Source organism: Procambarus clarkii, chromosome 57 (genome assembly GCF_040958095.1).
Source record: "Procambarus clarkii isolate CNS0578487 chromosome 57, FALCON_Pclarkii_2.0, whole genome shotgun sequence".
In the NCBI taxonomy this organism is placed as follows: Eukaryota; Metazoa; Arthropoda; class Malacostraca; order Decapoda; family Cambaridae; genus Procambarus; species Procambarus clarkii.
Window position 1 is genome coordinate 11,461,924 of NC_091206.1, and position 20,463 is coordinate 11,482,386.

The 20,463-nt window shown below is 39.4% G+C and overlaps 1 protein-coding gene across 1 annotated transcript; it reads left to right on the plus strand.

Annotated features, from left to right (window-relative positions):
- The first annotated feature begins 11,930 nt into the window (after nucleotides 1–11,930).
- LOC138353344 (uncharacterized) lies at nucleotides 11,931–15,382 on the plus strand. The gene is made up of 2 exons (XM_069306261.1): nucleotides 11,931–14,936; nucleotides 15,030–15,382. The coding sequence occupies exon 1, from the start codon at nucleotides 11,947–11,949 to the stop codon at nucleotides 14,365–14,367; it is 2,421 nt and encodes an 806-aa protein (XP_069162362.1). The 5' UTR covers nucleotides 11,931–11,946; the 3' UTR covers nucleotides 14,368–14,936; nucleotides 15,030–15,382.
- Nucleotides 15,383–20,463: the final 5,081 nt, after the last annotated feature.

Consider the following 20,463-nt stretch of genomic DNA (forward strand, 5'->3'; position numbering starts at 1 on the left):
TGAAACATGTTCCTTTGAGGAAAGCCAGAAAAAGATCTAACATAGAAAGAGAACGCAGACGACACTGTAAACAAAGGGAAAAATAACGGAAATGCTTATGCAGACACGAATTTCCCGTCAAAGAAGGAATAATTTAAATAGGGAGTTTGAAGAAATCGAGCGGAAATTAAAACACTCATATCAAACTGAAGAAAGGCAGTTAGAACAGAAAGCAATTCAGGAAATAAAGAAAATTCCAAAATACTTCTTCACATATGCGAAATCAAAAGCAAAAACCACTGCCAGTATTGGACCTATTCGTACAAGTGAAGGTTCATACACGGAGGATGACAAAGAAATTAGTGAAATCCTAAAAAAACAGTATGAGGACATGTTTAGCACTCCAATAAACAACATGAAGGTGGAAGATCCAGACAATTTCTTTATGCGGGATATTCAAACCCCTGTAAATATAACTGATATCAACACGAGCGCACTAGACTTTGAAAGAGAAATTGAAAACATGCCCATGCACTCGGCCCCAGGTCCAGATTCATGGAATTCAATATTTATAAAGAAATGCAAAGTGCCGGTAGTACAGGCACTCAGTATAGTGTGGAGGAAGAGCTTGGACATGGGGGAGATACCAGATGCACTTAAGCCCCTGTACACAAGGGAGGGAGCAAAGCATTGACAAAGAATTATAGACCAGGTGCACTAACATCGCACATAATAAAAGTATTTGAGAGAGTGATTAGGAGTCAGGTCACCAATTTCATGGAGACCAATGACTTTCACAACCCACGCCAACATGGATTTCGAGCGGGAAGATCGTGCCTCTCGCAGCTACGAGATGCACGATAGGCAACTTAATAAGATATTCTAGGCAACTTAATAAGATATTCAAGTTTTTTTATTTGTACCTAGATCAACATTATAATTTAATAAAAGTTTATATCAACGTTTGAAATGGCAAATAATAACATAAAACAATAGCATTTGCTTAGTAGTTAATTACACATATTAATCTTTAGTACTTGAACAGACATTTCAAATCTAATAAATGTGAGACAAAGGAAGGCTTGGTGTAAATTTAGGAATTTCGTGAAGATAAATGCATTTTAGTAATATTGTAAATTAATTTAAAAGTTATGTCCGTAGGAAGTATGAGCCTCACAACATGATGTTTAATAAATTTAAGATTTCGGCCATATCCTCATCGATTTGAAGATCCTATCATCTCTTCACTGTCTCAGTCAAGTACCAGATTCTATGCAACATCTTTCTAAGATATATAAATATTTGCTTCTTTTAACTTAATAAATAATTTTGGATAAAGTTTATGCTCTTTAGAAAGGCAAATAATGAGATAAAAATAATAGCATTTCTTTATTACATGTGTAGATAATTTACATATTAGTCTTTAATTGGCCCAAAAATGGACATTTTTTATATTTTAAGGCGAGTCCAAACAGGGACTGGACCCACTAAACAAGACTAATAACCTTACTAAAGAAGTTAATGTACGTAGGAAGTTTGAGCCTTATAACATGAGGTGACAGTTAAGTATTCAGTGAGCTCGAAGACGGCGTTATTGTCCTCTACCTTCGCAGTGTTCGTCTCCAGAGGGCCGACTGTCAGCTTGATGGGATTCGTTACTGTTGTAGGATCAACGGTGAAATATTCCAGTACAGTTTTGTAAAGAGTTTTTCCAAGATTAGTTGCTGTTTGTGTGACGATGGAGTCAACGGTACGAATATACTTGTAGCCAATTGTGCTAATCACAACGCTAGTTTCATAAGAAATCTCATCCAGGTTTTCAAAGTCAGGCAGAGAGAATTCAACAAGATCATCCAAGACCTGCTTGTCAGCGTACTGGGTCAATTCCACTGTGATAGAGGATACTGGACGTTGAACACTTTGGGTACCAATTATCAAACTATCGATGGTTTTTCCAGCGTGGACTTCAGTGGTATATTTGTAAACGTTGTCGATAACGGTGGTGATAAGAGGAATGTAGGCTCCGAGTGATTGGCAGGTCGTCACATCATAATAATATCCAGACACAAAGCTCAGACTCATGAACCAAAGAACAAATGGTATAGTCGACATTTTCTTGGTTCTATATTCTAACATGCAGCTTCAGGAGATGGAGTCTGAATGTAACAATCACGGCAAGTGAGGCGTATTTATGGGTGGCACAGACAAGTGGGAATAAGTGAGGTGTGATAGGTGGTCTTCCTTTGTCTCACATTTATTAGATTTCCAATGTCTTTTCAAGTACTAAAGATTAATATGTATAATTAACTACTAAGCAAATGCTATTGTTTTATGTTATTATTTGCCATTTCAAAACGTTGATATAAACGTTTATTAAATTGTAATGTTGATCTAGGTGCAAATAACAAAATACTTGAATATCTTATTAAGTTGTCTAGAACCTGGTGTTTGATAGAGTTGAGGATAGTTAAGGTCCTACTGCCTTCTTTTTGTGACAGTACTTCCTTCAAAATTCAAAATATCTAGCTGGGTGCCTCCCTGCCTTCCGTGTTAACTAGTTTTTATTGTATCCGATAGCACTGCTACGCCTCTGTATAAGGCACTCGCCTTAATTTAATTTCATAAGTAAATATTTCTAGAAAGGTTGGCATTGCCAATGATGAGCGATATCCAGAAAAATTAATTGAGTTTACTAAATGGGTGGTATTATTCGTTTGTGAATTATTTCTTTTAGTTAAGGCGTTACCTTGAGGTGCTTCCAGGGCTTAGCGTCCCCGCGGCCCGGTCGTCGACCAGGCCTCCTGGTTGCTGGACTGATCAACCAGGCTGTTGAACGCGGCTGCTCGCAGCCTGACGTATGAGTCACAGCCATCATCACTTGGACATCATTAGTGCAAGAATTGCAACATAAGATAGGCCTAGCGCATTTCCTGTGTGCACATAATTAGCTTATTAACAGCAGCAAAGAATATAAATTTTCATTTATATATTTTTCCAACCCAACACTTTTCTGATGTGTTTTCTTCTCCAAACAAACTCAGACATTAACTGGTTAGTAATTTTACAATGATATCAAGATGAACAGATTCACTCATAAGTCGATACTGATTTTTACTTTTAAAAGCGTTTGCAATAAAACACCTAGTAAGTAATGGTGATTGATTCATGAAGATTAAGCCACCCAAGAGGTGGCACGGGCATGAATAGCCCGTAAGTGGTATAATTTTTTTTCTCAGTATTCTGAGTTTGCATTTAAGCATCAAGCTGTTATCGCGGGGGAAGATACTGCTTCACAGTCTTTATGAGGGTGTCCAGCTGCTGAACACCTTTGTTGACCAGGAGAGTGGCTGTGTTGATGGCTTCAGGGTGGCCACTGCATGATTCAGGAACTCTTAAAGCTCTTCTAAGGTCATTGGTTGCTTCACATTCCAGAAGATAGTGAAGTAATGGCTTTTCTGTGACAGTTTGGCAGAAGATGCACTCTCTCTGTCGGGGTTCACCAATCTCCCAGTTGCATCTGTAACCTAGACGTAGTCTATATAACCTAACTGCTATTTCCCTGTGGATTCGTTTTGGGATATTTAACCTTTCTAATTTGGTTGCCTGAAGATACCATGTTGCAGATGGCGAACCTTCAGCTATTCTCTGGTGTAGGTAGGCTTTGTTGAGGTGTGAGAGTTTTTTGGTGATGATGTTTTTTATGTTCTCTAGGCTGGGTTGAATTGTTTTATTTATCACTGGATGACGAGTTGCCAATTTAGCAATTTCATCAGCTTTTTCATTTAATGGGATTCCAATATGGGATGGGATCCAGTTTAAAGTTATGTTGAGTCCTTTGCTTTTAGCGACTGCTCCAAGATACAAAATAGTGGTAATTATTTCCACATTATCTTTCCACTGTTTTTGTCCTAGTATTTGAAGTGCAGCTTTTGAGTCTGTGTGTATGATTGCATTTTGAGTGTTTTGTGCAATCACATATGCGAATACCTGTTGTATGGCAAACAGCTCAGTTTGGGTTGATGATACTAGTCCTCCCAGTCTCCAATATGCCTGTACGCTGGCCGTGCAAAGAGCAGCGCCAGCACTCTCATATTCTGTGTCCACCGATCCGTCTGTGAAGATGTGGGTGGCTCCTGCTACTGCTATGCTATACATTTGCTCTTCTATTATGCGCCTTAGGATTGTCGGATCATAGGCAGCCTTTTTCATTGGGAGACTTTCTATTACTATTTTGAGAGTAGGCTCTTCCCACGGCGCGGAAGGAGTGTAATTTCGGTGTGGATGATCACCCTCTCTATCAAGAATCATGTTTTTTAAATGTAGTCTGTTTAGGACTTTTCCTGCTCTTGCAACCCAAGAGTTTCCATTGTTTTGGCCTAGTCCAACCACCAAGGCCTGCCGTACTGGGATTGGATCAGAATAAATAATTATCTTACTGACAATTGTAGCTGTCCTCTGTGATATTCTTTCTTGTAGAGAGGGTAAACCCGTCTCCAGTCTAAGAGTTTCAAGCCTGGTCCACATGGGGGCTCCCAGTGCGGCTCTCATAGCATTGTTTTGGGCAACTTCAAGCTTTTTCCACTGTTGGTGTGATAGATTTGTGAGTACAGGTGCGGCATAATCGATCACTGAGCTGACTGCCTGTACATAGTATGTGCGAAGGACTTGCAGATTGGCTCCTCCAGAAAGGGAGGTTAGCGACCTGAGAATTGCCGTCCGGGTCGCAGTTCGCTCTCTCAAGTAAGTGACCTCAGCATTAAAATTCATGTGTGTGTCCAGGATGATTCCTAGATACTGAAAGGTGTCGACCCATTCAATTGGTTGACCCTGTACTGTGGCTAAATAGCTATAGAGGTTTTCACTTATATGCTGATGGAGGAACTAGGGGGGGGGGAGGGGGCTCATGTTAAGTCAAAAGTACCACACCTGCCGAGACAACTGGAATCCCTCAGAGATATAGAGGTATTGAAAGTATTAGCTTGCGGATACAATTACAAGGCCGAGAGTTAAATTTCATTAATCTATGCATCTCTGATAGCTCCCTTGATTTAAGATACTTGCCAGATTCCTTCTTTTCTGAAGATACACTTGTGGTAGGGGATTTTAATGCCAGACATCCAGCTTTAGGATCAAGGGGTAAAGCAAATAGGAATGGTTGCGGATGGTACCAGTTTTTGCAGGAACATGAAGATATTCAACTGCTGGGCGAGCCCTCTTCTACTCATCTGAGGGGAAGGAGACTAGATTATGCTTGTTTGATAAAGGGCATATAGGGGAATTGTCTTATTGTGGATGAAATGCTAAGTTATCATTTTGCATTACAAATCCAGCTTAAACTAGACAAAAAGCATGCCTGCCTTCAGAGGAATAGGTTAAAGTTTAATGAGGGAGAATTAAGGGGTCTTGTTGGTCATAATAAATCTTGGTATGATACTTATAAGCCAGTTTTGACAGAAGCATTTTATGAAGATCTAATTAAGGAGGTAGATGTATTTAATGCAACATTGAACCAGAAAAATCTAGTATAAAAAAGATTTTTTGATTCCCCAAGGAAAGAAAATTATACACATGACAAGATACTTAAGGAGTGCACATTAACAATGAGGAGAGTTCACAGGGATTGGAATAGGAATGGTAGGACTGACTAAGGGAAGAATGCTTTACTGGCAGTTGCTAGGTTGTGTGAGGAAAAGAGAAAGGAAATTAGCAGCAAGTATTGGCAGGAGTTTGCAGAGACAGTTGGGAGTAATAGAAACTTGAAGGAAATCTGGCAAGACGTAAATAAAATAAGGGGTAAAAAGCATAATTTTGTTGCACATCCTGACTCGCAAGGAATTGTAAATGGTCTCGTAAATAAATGGGCGGAAGCTGCCAAACTTAGTTCATTACCCGTTGTAACGAGAGAGTTATTAGATTCTTGGAAAGACCTAAGAAAGGATTTTATATTTAGAGCAGGTAACAGTGGTGATGTCACTTGCACAGCATTAGCAGAGAAGAACTAATAACGGCGATTAAAGTTGGGAAATCTACCGCCCCTGGGGAGGATGGAGTTACTTATGAAATACTTAATGAACTTTCCATTATGACGAAAAGCCCACTTTTAGACCTCTTTAATATTAGTTATAAAGAGGGCAGTATTCCCAGTAAATGGAAAACCGCTATGATCATCCCTATCCCTAAAGCCAATGGAAAGTACAGACCTGTGTCCTTAACCTCGTTTTTTTGTAAAATGATGGAGAAGATCATTTTAAATAGACTTTTATATATAATAGGTGAACAGCTGTCTAGTAATTTGTTCGGGTTCCTCAGAGGAAAAAGTACCTCTGACTATATTATTAAATGTCTAGCTAATGATAATGATTATTATAGAATTTTTATTGATTTACAAGGAGCTTTTGATAAAGCCAACAAAAAGGTTATTTTATATGAATTAGCTGGTCTTGGTGTTGAAGGGAGATTATTGCGCTGGATAGGGGATTATCTTTACGAAAGGAAGGCTCAGGTGTGGTATCAAGGTTGTATGTCAGGTGTGAGATCTTTTGAACTCGGCACACCTCAGGGAGGAGTGTTGAGTCCCACCCTGTTTAATGTACTAATGAATAAGATAGCATCTGAGAGATACTTAAATGGGGTAACTCCGATCATATATGCCGATGACATTTTGTTTCAGGACAAAGATATTTCAAAGGTTCAATCAGTGTTGGATAATTTCGGAAGCCTGTGTCATCATATGGGACTGGTGGTTAATGAAGACAAAACTAAGTTTGAATGTAGAAGTCGGAGGCCCATTATATTGAAAATAAACGGTAAAAATATAGAGAGTTAATATATATAAATATTTAGGCATATATGTTAGATATACCCATGAGAGTTTGGAAGCTGAGATGAACAGACTGTTGGGTCAATGTCGGAAGAGTTTACAACCTCTGAAGGCCTTGGCATGCTGTGGAAAGGGAGTGGGAGTCCCTGTGCTACGAATGATATATTTGAACTGTAAGATCTCTTATTGATTATGCTGCACCTGTAATTTCTTGTTTTAGTAAAGTAGGATGGGCAAGTTGGAGAAGGTACAAAATGAATCCATGAGAATTATCGTAAGATGACCAAGAAATGCTATGATTGAGATAATGAGGATGGAGTTGAATCTGCAGAGTATTGGGGATAGAATTACAGAGATAAATGTAGCCTCTACCATTAGATTAATGAGAGGTGGGGGAGCTAATTGTCGGGAAACCGACACACACACACAAATAACACAGTCTCCCCTAGTCTATACTCCCTTCAGGATGGAAAATGGGAGACTCCGTGACGTCATCGACTCCGTGACGTCATCAAAGTCATCGTATATTTACATTATGAAACATTGTTAATAGATTAGTTTAGTATCTAAAGTTAACAAAAAAGTAATCACTAAGAATGAATATAATTATTTACATCAAATAGTAGTTAGGTTCCCTTGTTAATGTAAAATTACTTTGAGTGAAGAACCAGAGCATAAGAGCGTCTCCCCGGAGAGGAAGGTGTCCAGACAACAACAACAAAACATGGGATGAGCATACCACGCTGTCTTAACTGGTGTAAACAGCTAGACACCCCATTTACGTGTCAACACCAACCACACAGCCTAACAACATCACAACGACATCTGTATCCGTCTACCAAGTATTGTTTATTATTCAAGTGCACTGATTAATATAAATATGTAGATGGTTATGTCGTAGGACATCCCCAAAAACACCGTACGTGTACCCCATTACAGCCCCCACAGTTCATGTCATACCTGTAATTGATATGTTTAGGGAACTTTGATTAATTCCTTGCATCCCATACAGGTAAATTGTGAGAGGAGCTTCAAGAATCTGTGCAGACAGTTGGTTCATACACATAATTAACTACTTGTTTGCCAAGCCTTGTCCTTCCCACCAGCCGCCATTACGTGGCACAAAGAGGCAGGGCCACACCCATCTTGAGGCTACACCTACACGCCTTACTAGGCCCATTCTACTGGCTCAGCTAAGACATTTTAGTATAGCAGTAGCAGTAGATATAATTAATTACTTATAATGAAATAACTGAAATAATAGTTTTAAAGGTAAACAATTGGTAGTTTAAGAAGGAACCATAACATAGTGGTTTAGGCTACCAATTGTCCCTCCCAATGGTGTGTAAGAAGATTTCAGGCAGTTTACCAGTACATACAGTCCACTTAATTAATACTTAATCAATACTTACTTACTAAGAAAATAAATAAGACATAAGTTTATTTTATTAAATCAATTTGAAAAAGAGAGATTAGCTGCCTGGAATTTTACCCCACATTGTTTGGTCCTACGGAACCGGATTATATTTAGTTCTTTGAACTAGATATTATACATACATATAGTGATAGTGCAATATTACCTACACATTATAGCAGGAAGACACTGCTATATTTTTTGCATATTTTCTAGCCTAACTTTTCAATCTCATAGCAAACAGAACTTACAACAAGCACTATTATTGTTCTGACAGTACCAAAGGAACAATTGTGTTTTTTTCATTTCATTACAAGAGGTTGATAAGAGGCTACTTTACTTATAAGTTACTTATATATGTTTTTTTGTATTATTGCATTATTATTGCCATTACTGTAACATTTACTGCATGCCACATCATTTACTACTAATTCTTGCACAAGGGTAGAACATTTTAGGCTGGTGTTGTACAGCAACCTAGTCTAATTTATTGTGCTAACCTGGTGTAAGGGTAAGAATTTTACACTTGTCTAGAGTTGAACACATATTACAACCTAGCAAGTACATATTTGTATGCAGTATTTAAGACAACCCGAGTTGTGTTGTCAATATGATATCAATATAACATTAGTACAATTTAACTATAATCATTTCACCTTTGAGTGTTAACCTGTGTCTCTGTACCAACCAAGAGTGATAATGATGGGCTAACTTGCGGATACCAGCATTGATACAGGTCTACCACTCAAATTATAGTGTGTATGATTTTACAGTGTATATTTAAATATAGTCTATACGACTAACAAGTACTTCCAAGATGTCTACTGTCAAAAATGTCCAAATAACCCTCACAGGATTGAGGGATCATTTATCACGGCAGATTAGCACATGTGATGACATAAGTAAACAAACTCCAGTTAACTATGTAGCATTGGAAAATTATCTTAGGCTTGCACGGAACAAATATGACCGTGTGTTGCAACAAATGAAAGAATATCAAGTTTTACTTCAGAATACCAGTGTTGGTGGAGAAACATTACAAGATGTTATACAAGAACATTCCGATTATGAAGATACAATGTTTACACAGTTACAATACTTTGATGATATCATACATGCCCATAAAGCTAATATAAATATTGTAACCACAACTTCCCAGAAACAGACAGCACCAGAAGTCAAATTGCCATCACTTAGTTTACCAACTTTTTCTGGAAGAGAAGACGAGAGTTGGGACGGTTTCTGGAGCAAATTTGTCGATTCTGTGGATTCTAATGCTAATGTGCCAAAAACAACAAAGTTTACATACTTACAGAGTGTCTTGAAGGATGAAGCGTATCAGGTAGTCTGTAATCTAAATCACACAGATGATGATTATGACAATGCAGTGCAACTCCTGAAAGATAATTACGCTAAACCTGAAAGGACTATCAGAATTCTAACACAGAGACTGTTAGACATTAAACCTCCAAATAATACTGCAGTCTCACTCCAAACCTTCAGATTGGAGCTTGAGTCCATACTCAAGGCACTTAAAAATAAAGTGAACCTGGATGAGTCAGACTGGATAATACAAGTCCACATGACACGGAAATTACCCAGGGACATACTGGATAAGTTGTTTGTATTAGTAGGTAAGTCATCCTTGACTGTAAATGAGATTACAAAGGGTTTACAAACCATCATAGAACGAGAAAGAGTTAATCCAGAAGAAAAAACATCTAAACCCACATCTGCTACTAATAGTAAACAACAGAGTACAAACAGTGCTCCAAACAAAGCTAAAACATCTTCCCCCTCCACAAAGTGGAATCAGGGCAGTGTAGGAACATATGCAGTTGGTCCTTCCAAACCTACAATCAACGCATCACCCAAGACGGTGACTCCTCAAGATACTGTTAATGTCTGGAAACCATGTGTATTTTGTGAGCAATCACATTCCATGTACAATTGCAGACGCTACCCTGATCGTGCAACACGCATAAAACGACTCAAGGAGTTATATAGATGTAGCAAGTGTATAAGGGAACATCATCCCGACAATTGCACAACAGTAATGCGCATCTGCACTAAGTGCCATAAGGGTCAACACCATACTGCACTTTGTGGGGACACAAGTATAAAGTCTCCCAAACCACAGGAGGAGGAAGGAGCTACAGCATCAGTAAAACTTTGTACTGTGTTACCTGACATAAGTGTCTTCACAACCAGGTCTAACCATAAATCAGCTCTACCTACTGCACGATTGATCATTAGAAATGGAAAGAATAAAGCCACCGTACGTGGATTATTTGATCAAGGGTCCCAACTGACCTTTATATCCAAGGAGTTGGTAGATAAACTGAAACTTACACCTGTAGAGGAGACACGGATAAACATAAAAGGATTCCTGACTAACTCAGGAGCCCGAACTTACGGGGTAGTACGACCCACAGTAAGACTAGGAGGTTATGTACGAAAAGTACCAGCACTAGTAGTAGATAGATTTCCATCAGACCTGTATATAGAAGGTCTAGGAACAACAGCCAAATTCCTAGAAGAAAAGGGAATTCCTTTGGCTGATAACATTACATCGGACAACCTTTCCGATATTGGAATCCTTATGGGATCAGATGTCTACCATAAGTTTATCATAGGAAAGGAAGATTACCACGGTATGAATGTGTTACCATCTGCAGGTGGCTATTTACTAACAGGCCCAGTATTACGGCTAAAACAACCCGCACCTGTGGATCACCAACATGCCAACACAGTAATGGTTGCATGACTAGGAGAACAGTCTCCACTGCAACTCAGAGACATTTCCGAGGATGAGCTTGATCCCCCAGTATATAAGTTATGGGACCTGGCAACTCTCGGCATTGTCCCTGAACAACCTAGTCCAGATGATGACTGGACTTATAAACAATACCTAGACTCAGTTATCTACAGAGATAATCAGTACTGGGTCAGGTTACCATGGAAGCTGAATCACCCTCAGCTACCCATCAACTACTTCATGGCACAAAATCAATTAAGATCACAGGTGTTACGTTTACAAAGACAACCTGAGAACTTGAAGTTGTACCATGAAATAATACAGAAGCAGCTCGATGACAAATTTATCAAAGTTGTAACAAATGATAACCCAAAGGAAGGACATTATCTGCCACACCACCATGTTCAGAAGGATTCTGCGACTACCCCACTACGGATAGTATTTAATTGCAGTGCTAAGATGGGGCAGAATAGTGTTTCGTTAAATGATTGCCTTCAAACAGGCCCAAGCCTAACACAAAGGCTTTATGACGTGCTGTTAAAGTTTCGTATAGGGACTTATGCATATACGGCCGACATTAGCAAGGCATTCCTTAGGGTAGGTCTTCAAGAAGAAGACCGGAACTACACAAAGTTCCTATGGATTAAGGATCCTAATGATCCAAACAGTGAAATAATCACTTATAGGTTTGCGTCTGTTTTGTTCGGAGCCACGAGCTCACCATTTCTGCTTCAAGCTACCTTGGATACGCACTTGAAGAAGTCCAATAGCCCGAACAAGACAGAAATTAGCGAAAACCTGTATGTGGATAACTTTCAAGGAACAGCCAACAGTGAAAGTAAGCTGTTGGACATATACCATGAGGCCAATCGAGAATTAATGGGAGCCAATATGCCTCTCCAGGCTTGGGTCTCTAACAATGACAAATTAAAACAACTGATCACAACTGAATTTCCCGACTACCAAGTACCCGAGATGACAAAGGTTCTAGGTGTCCAATGGAACACGACAACCGATCAGTTGACAATCAAGTCAGTGGAGACAGATACCACTAACTTAACAATGAGGAAATTGCTATCACAAGTCAGCAAACCCTTCGACCCATTAGGCTTATTAAGTCCAATACTAATTAATGGGAAGATGATAATACAGGAATGTTGGCAACAAAAGATAGGCTGGGATGATCTACTAACACCTGCCCTACAAGAAAAATGGCAAGGGTTAGTGAAAGATTTAAGCATCCTAGAGTCTGTCAAGTTCCCTAGGAACACAACAGTAAATGAAAAGGAACCAATTAAGCTGCATGTATTTTGTGATGCCTCAGGAAAGGCTTATGGTACAGTAGCTTACCTGGTCTCAAATGGGCAAGCCAATTTGCTCACATCAAAGGCCAGAGTGGCACCTTTAAAGAAAAGATCACTGCCACAACTGGAATTAACAGCCTTACTGCTAGGTGTAAGATTGGCTCATTATCTGATCAAGGCCTTAAGCCACATCCACTTTACAGAAACAGTAGTATGGTCAGATAATGAGGCAGTGCTACAGTGGGTTAAAAACAATAACAGTAAGAATCCTTACGTGAGTAACCGCGTTAAGGAAATACGAGAGTTGTCAGCAGGGTATAAACTAAGATATGTACCTACTAAAGAGAATCCAGCTGACTATCTCTCCCGAGGCCTGACTTTACGGCAATTAACAAAGGCAGAGATGTGGTTCAACGGACCTCAGTGGCTAATCAGCGACCAGTGGCCTGAACAAAAGCCACAAGTCATTGTGACCAATGTCACTGTTCCCACTGAGAACCCGGAACTACCTCAGACTTTGGTAATTGATCCTACTCGGTACTCTGAACTGAACAAACTTGTAGGTGTCACCCAAGTAGTGTTTGATTTTCTAAAGAAAATAGGAATCAAGCATAATTTCCCTAGTGCCTTAAGGTACTGGGTTAAAAGAGCTCAGACCGACACATTCGGGACAGAAATTGACAATGTTCCTAAGAAGCTACAACATGATCTGGGTCTCTGGATAGACACTGACAATTATAACTTGATAAGATGCGGAGGACGCTTACAACATGCTGACATAGATCTGGGGGCAAAAAATCCAATATTGCTCCCTCGTCACCACATAGTAAGCAAACTAATTGTGTTACATATACACAAATACTGCACTCTGCATGGTGGGGTATTAGATACTCTCACAGAATTAAGACAACAGTACTGGCTACCCCAAGGTAGACAGACAGTAAAATCCATAATCAAATCCTGTGTTGTATGCCGGAGATACGATGCCAGAGTGTGTCCATATCCTGGCCCTCCTCCACTTCCGAAGGAACGAGTCGTACATATTCATCCTTTTGAGACAACAGGAGTAGATTTCACAGGAGCACTAACACTGACAGGCACTAAAGACAAGAAACCAGTAAAGGCCTATATCTGTCTTTTTACTTGTGCCACAACAAGGGCAGTCCATCTAGAAGTGACTCCCGATATGAGTGCCGAAGCATTCTTACAGGCTTTCCGCAGGTTTGCTTCACGTAGATCTTGTCCCAAGTTAATGATTTCAGACAATGGGTCCAACTTAGTGGCAGGAGAAGCATGCCTGAGGAAAATCTGGACACACCCCAAGGTACGCACAGCCCTAACTCAACGGCAGTGCTATTGGAAATTCATACCTCCCAGAGCACCATGGCATGGAGGCTTCTATGAACGGATGGTTGGTACGGTGAAACGGTCTTTACGGAAAACCCTACACCGCCAAAAGATTGACCTTCAGGAGCTTCAAACAGTAATCATAGAAATAGAAGCACGAGTTAACAACCGACCACTTACCTACCTCTCTGATGATGTTTTGCAGCGTGAACCATTAAGTCCAGCTCATTTGATGTATGGGAGACCTCTCAAAACACTTGTGTCCCTTACGGATGAGGAACCAGAGGATCCTTCATATGTCAAAGAGAGTGATTTGGTTCAACGTTTCAAACATCTTTCAGGGGTGATAAGTCGGTGGAATGACGTATGGACTCGTGAATACCTAACAGCTCTGAGGGAGTATCATTACGGGGCAAACAATCCCTATAACAGAATTAACTTGAACCCTGGTGACATAGTTCTGGTGGATAGTGATGGACCACGCTCTGAGTGGCCTATAGGAGAAATAGTCTCTGTTCATCCAGACAGCCAGGGCATCTTGAGAATAGTGAAAGTAAAATGCAAAGGCAACACTACTCTCAAAACTTTAGAGAAATTAGTACCTTTAGAACTGGCCAGGAAAGAAGACGTACAACGTCTTCCAGCACCCGATACGCCAGTACGGGACATACGTCCCCAACGGACTGCTGCACAACAATGTAAACTCAAATTAAAGCAGCACTATAATTCTGAGGGAGAAGAATAAAGTGATCGCAGTCCTTACCGGGACTTCGACCCGTGTTCTGCCCCTGGGAATTATGTCGGGAAACCGACACACACACACAAATAACACAGTCTCCCCTAGTCTATACTCCCTTCAGGATGGGAAATGGGAGACTCCGTGACGTCATCGACTCCGTGACGTCATCAAAGTCATCGTATATTTACATTATGAAACATTGTTAATAGATTAGTTTAGTATCTAAAGTTAACAAAAAAGTAATCACTAAGAATGAATATAATTATTTACATCAAATAGTAGTTAGGTTCCCTTGTTAATGTAAAATTACTTTGAGTGAAGAACCAGAGCATAAGAGCGTCTCCCCGGAGAGGAAGGCGTCCAGACAACAACAACAAAACATGGGATGAGCATACCACACTGTCTTAACTGGTGTAAACAGCTAGACACCCCATTTACGTGTCAACACCAGCCACACAGCCTAACAACATCACAACGACATCTGTATCCGTCTACCAAGTATTGTTTATTATTCAAGTGCACTGATTAATATAAATATGTAGATGGTTATGTCGTAGGACATCCCCAAAAACACCGTATGTGTACCCCATTACAGCCCCCACAGTTCATGTCATACCTGTAATTGATATGTTTAGGGAACTTTGATTAATTCCTTGCATCCCATACAGGTAAATTGTGAGAGGAGCTTCAAGAATCTGTGCAGACAGTTGGTTCATACACATAATTAACTACTTGTTTGCCAAGCCTTGTCCTTCCCACCAGCCGCCATTACGTGGCACAAAGAGGCAGGGCCACACCCATCTTGAGGCTACACCTACACGCCTTACTAGGCCCATTCTACTGGCTCAGCTAAGACATTTTAGTATAGCAGTAGCAGTAGATATAATTAATTACTTATAATGAAATAACTGAAATAATAGTTTTAAAGGTAAACAATTGGTAGTTTAAGAAGGAACCATAACATAGTGGTTTAGGCTACCAATTGTCCCTCCCAATGGTGTGTAAGAAGATTTCAGGCAGTTTACCAGTACATACAGTCCACTTAATTAATACTTAATCAATACTTACTTACTAAGAAAATAAATAAGACATAATTTTATTTTATTAAATCAATTTGAAAAAGAGAGATTAGCTGCCTGGAATTTTCCCCACACTAATGAATTAATCCTCTCGGTTCAAAAGGTGAGAAGTAATGAACAATGTATGATGATTGATTGAGTGATGAAGATTAAGCCACCCAAAAGGTGGCACGGGCATGAATAGCCCATAAGTGGTGGCCCTTTTGAGCCATTACCAGTATCAAGAGCTGATACTGGAGATCTGTGGAGGTGCGACTGCACCCTGCATGACAGGAGATGTCTCTCGTGAATGTATGATGAAGAAGAGAGCATATATGAATACCTTATGTTTTAATGTTATAAAGTATGATGTTATTACAGAGTGTATTGCTGTTCCCAAGAGAAAATTCACACCACCATGGGAGGATTGTAATGTAGATGTAGTAATTACTCCCTTGCAAAAGAAAAAAAGTATATATGACATAGGAGAGCTGAGGGCAACATATGATTGTATAATTAGAAAATTGCCTACAGAAAACACTCTACATGTATATTGTGATGGGTCAGTAGCTAGGGATGGGAAGGCAGGATGTGAAGTCTTGATCAGGGAGTACACTGACATACTGTACACTGACACACTGTAGATACTGTTATTGGACGCCACTTAACTGACAATGTCTCTTCAACGCAGGCTGAACTCTAAGGTGTATTAGCAGGATTACAGGAAGTAGTCAGATGTGGTAAAAATGCTTGCTTCTTTATTAACAGCAGAGGAGCGTTAGAGTCTTTAAATAGCAGAAGCCCAGTATACCAGAATATTGTGATAGAATGTAGAGAGAATGTTAAGAAATTAGAAAAAAACAGGGGATAAAGTAAGATTCATGTGGATCCCTTCACATGTGAGAATACAGTTTAATGAAGTAGTTGATGAGACAGTGAAGAGAGCCACGGAAAAAACTCTTGTTGATGTTGTATGTCAGTTAACCTTGAAACAAATAAAAACAAGAATCAAGATGATCCAAGAGGGTGAAGAAATGGTAAAGAGAATGACAATGGTGGACAGTAGTAACACACTTAAGAATTATTCAATAATAAATACAAACTCGTCCTTCACCTATGGTAAAGGAAAGTCTACTTAGAAGGATTCAATTTACATGAGATAAAGATTAGGATACAAATATATCTGGCAATACGGTGTTGATGTCAGTGAAAAAAATAAGGAGTGTAAATTATGTAGTATGCCGCACGCCCACACCTTAGAACATTATGTATTAGAGTGTCAACTTATTGATAACTATAGAAATAAGGAAATAAGTAGTGTACCACATCAAACTGTTTGGATGTGTGATAATGGTATGATAGACAGTATACTTAGGAGCTACAAGAATTTTCCCCCAAGAGTGTAACAATTTTATGCTGTGCTAACTATATTAACCAGCAATGTTAAATGGGATTCTTGTAATGTTATTTGTCTATTTGTACTCACTGAATTTGTGCGCCCCTTGAGGGACTTGAAGTAGAGGGGGTAGAAATAGCCTAAGATACTCTATCCCTTTGAGATGTATTTCTTTCTTATCTCAATAAATATACTTGAACTCCAAACAAGCTCAGACATTAACTGGTAATTTTACTTCTCACAATGATATCAAGATGAACAGATTCACTCAACAGTCGATACTGATATTTACTTTTAAAAGTGTTTGCAATAAAACACCTAGTAAGTAATGGTAATGTCTTCTCATAGACATAGTAACAGGATAAAAACTCACACTTGTGCATTTGTGAAATTTATATCAAGAATTTTCACCAATTCTTTGCATAAATTTTATAAATACACAAGTGTGGGTTTGTATCATATAAAAGACCTGGTGTTATTCATCAGTAGTCTATCCCTGCAAAACTAAAAATGGTTGAATATTAATGAAATTTGTTCGACAAAAGTGGAAAGGTAAGACCTCCTACTAATAAAGTTTCACTCTCATAAAGTATCAATAAAAAACACAAATAAATAATGTTCAACAAATCAAAAAATTAAAATTCAATAAAAAATTCAGCAAGTTTTATATCTATATATCTATTACACTTTAGGAACAGTAATATCATTTTGTCTTTATTCTGCTAACAATTAACGCTCAATATATGTTTAGATGCCGTAAAACTAAAACATCTTCATGTGCTTCAATTATGGAACAAATTTTTAAATTTGAAAATAACTAACTCTAAAATTTGTATTCCTAATTTCTATTCTTACAAGTTCTACAGCTAGGAACTGTGCACAAACTATTTAGGATTAATAAGAATTGTTCATCAATCCTGGAGATGAATTACTCAGACACTAAAGACATTGTAGAAAGTTTCTCCATAATTAACTTTTTAATTTAATGCTAAACAAATAAGCTCAGTTTTGTGTCCCTCTTTCACACAATACTAAAAAATTTCCATGATATATATTATTATTCCTCCTCTTCTACTATAGAAGTAGAAGAGTAGGTAGATATAGTAGAAGAGGGTGCATCATCCTCTTCTACTATAGCTGTGTTCAACAGTTTAAATCCGTTTTTTTAATATTCAACTAATAGTTCTCTATTTTCAAAATTTATCCTGATTTCCATTATTGCAAAAATATCTATTGTTCTGCAGAGATAAGAGCATGTAAATAGCTTTTGTTTCTTAGCCTCCTACTGTTAGTGAAATATACCTTAAGGTAAGGTAATCATCAGAAGAAAGCACCAAACCCTTACGACTATGTAGCACTTGGAACGTGGACGAGGATAAAAATTTAGGATAAGACGAAGGAAAGATATGGTACCCAACCACTTTAAGGGTTGGGAATTGAGCGCCGACCGCCGAGAAGCGAGACCGTTGATTTATCATCCAGTCGAAGTGGCTAGGAGAAAAATATCTTTAGGTTATTGCTATTTTAGGCAATTCTCCATCCCTGTTATGGTTCACCATACTTTTTCCCTGCCTGCATATACTTTTATTGCCTCCTTTCCCCAAACTCCTACAGTTCATCCAGTGAGCCAACTTCACAATGACTTTGTCTCCTGTAGCACATAGCATCACCTTTACTCGACAGACATCACTCCAGAGTGAGCATTTGACTAATTTAATGGAATACGAAATGAGTTATGATAGAACCAGCGTTGCTGCTCAGTGTGTCGTAACAGCCTAGAGAACATAAAAAACATCATCACCAAAAAACTCTCACACCTCAACAAAACCTACCTACACCAGAGAATAGCTGAAGGTTCGCCATCTGCAATATGGTATCTTCAGGCAACCAAATTAGAAAGGTTAAATATCCCAAAAGTAATCCACAGGGAAATAGCAGTTAGGTTATATAGACTACGTCTAGGTTACAGATGCAACTGGGAGATTGGTGAACCCCGACAGAGAGAGTGCATCTTCTGCCAAACTGTCACAGAAAAGCCATTACTTCACTATCTTCTGGAATGTGAAGCAACCAATGACCTTAGAAGAGCTTTAAGAGTTCCTGAATCATGCAATGGCCACCCTGAAGCCATCAACACAGCCAGTCTCCTGGTCAACAAAGGTGTTCAGCAGCTGGACATCCTCATAAAGACTGTGAAGCAGTATCCTCCCCCGCGATAACAGCTTGACGATTAAATGCAACTTTAGAATACTGAAAAGAATTACTGAACCAAAAAATGTACCACTTACGGGCTATTCATGCCCGTACCACCTCTTGGGTGGCTTAATCTTTATCAATCAGTGTCGTAAAAGAAAATCTATATTAGATACAAGTTCCGAAAGTGACGGCGATTGGCATTCTGTGACTAAAGCAAACAGGAAAAGTCACTCCATGACGACCTGTCTAACGACAAACACTCCAGCTTCTCTAGCTCTACCGACAAGCATTCTAGCTCCTCTGACTAAATCTGCACTGCCAGTCTTCAAGGTCCAACCGGAGACATCTCCCGTCACGCAGGGTGCAGTCGCACCTCCACAGATGGCTCAAAAGGGCCACCACTTACGGGCTATTTATGCCCGTGCCACCTTTCGAGTGGCTTAATCTTTATTAATCAAGGTCCAGCATACCGAAGGTAAGTCTTCCTACGCCACTGTAGTGGACCTCGAAAAAGAATACCCCAGCTCCAGATCAGAGCAAAGCTAAACCTCAGAGGAGAATATATTCTGTGGCCCAAAGACGAGTCAGCCGCAACGATTCTGAAAAATTACACAAAACGTGAGGAACTGAAGCCAGAGGATTAAATAAGAAAAATCATTGTCCTTCACTATCCCCTGCATATAAGCCTAGACGATCTCGAAAAGGTGAACTCTGTGGTGTCAGCAGAGAGATGCCAGGTAAGAACCACAAAACAGGAAACCCGACAAGTCCTTCTCACAGTAAGAGGACGGATCCTGGAGAAATTTGACCTTGGAATCTGAGGCGTGTTCCAACACAGGCCTTACACCCCAGAGCCCCTGAGATGCTTCAGATGTCAAAGATTTCGGCATCAAAAAGATGGCTGCCAACGCCATCCCTGAATATTGCAGTAAATACCCTGAAGCTATCAACACAGCTTCTTTTTTTGGTAAAAAAAAGGCCTCCAGCAGCCTCATAAATACTGTCAAGCATTATCCTCCCCCGCCATAGCAGCCTGACGATGAAATGCGACCTCAACATACTGTATAAATTTACTGAACAAAAATTTTACCACTTGAGGGCTATTCATGTCCGTGCACCTCTTGGGTGGTTTAATCTTCATCAATCAATCAATCCTTGGCATGTTGGGAAAAGAGAGAGGGAGTCCGTTTGCTACGTATGATATACATGAGTACTGTGAGATCCCTTATTGATTATTCTGCACCTGTCATTTCTTGTTTCGGAAAAGGTAGACTAAACAATTTGGAGTTGGTACAAAGTGAAGCCGTAAGAATAATTGTGGGATGCCTAAGAAATACTAAGACTGAGATAATGAGGGTAGAGGTCCACTACCGTGGCGTAGGAAGATTTACCTTCGGTATGCTGGACCTTGAAGATTGGCAGTGCAGATTTAGTCAGAGGAGCTGGAGTGTT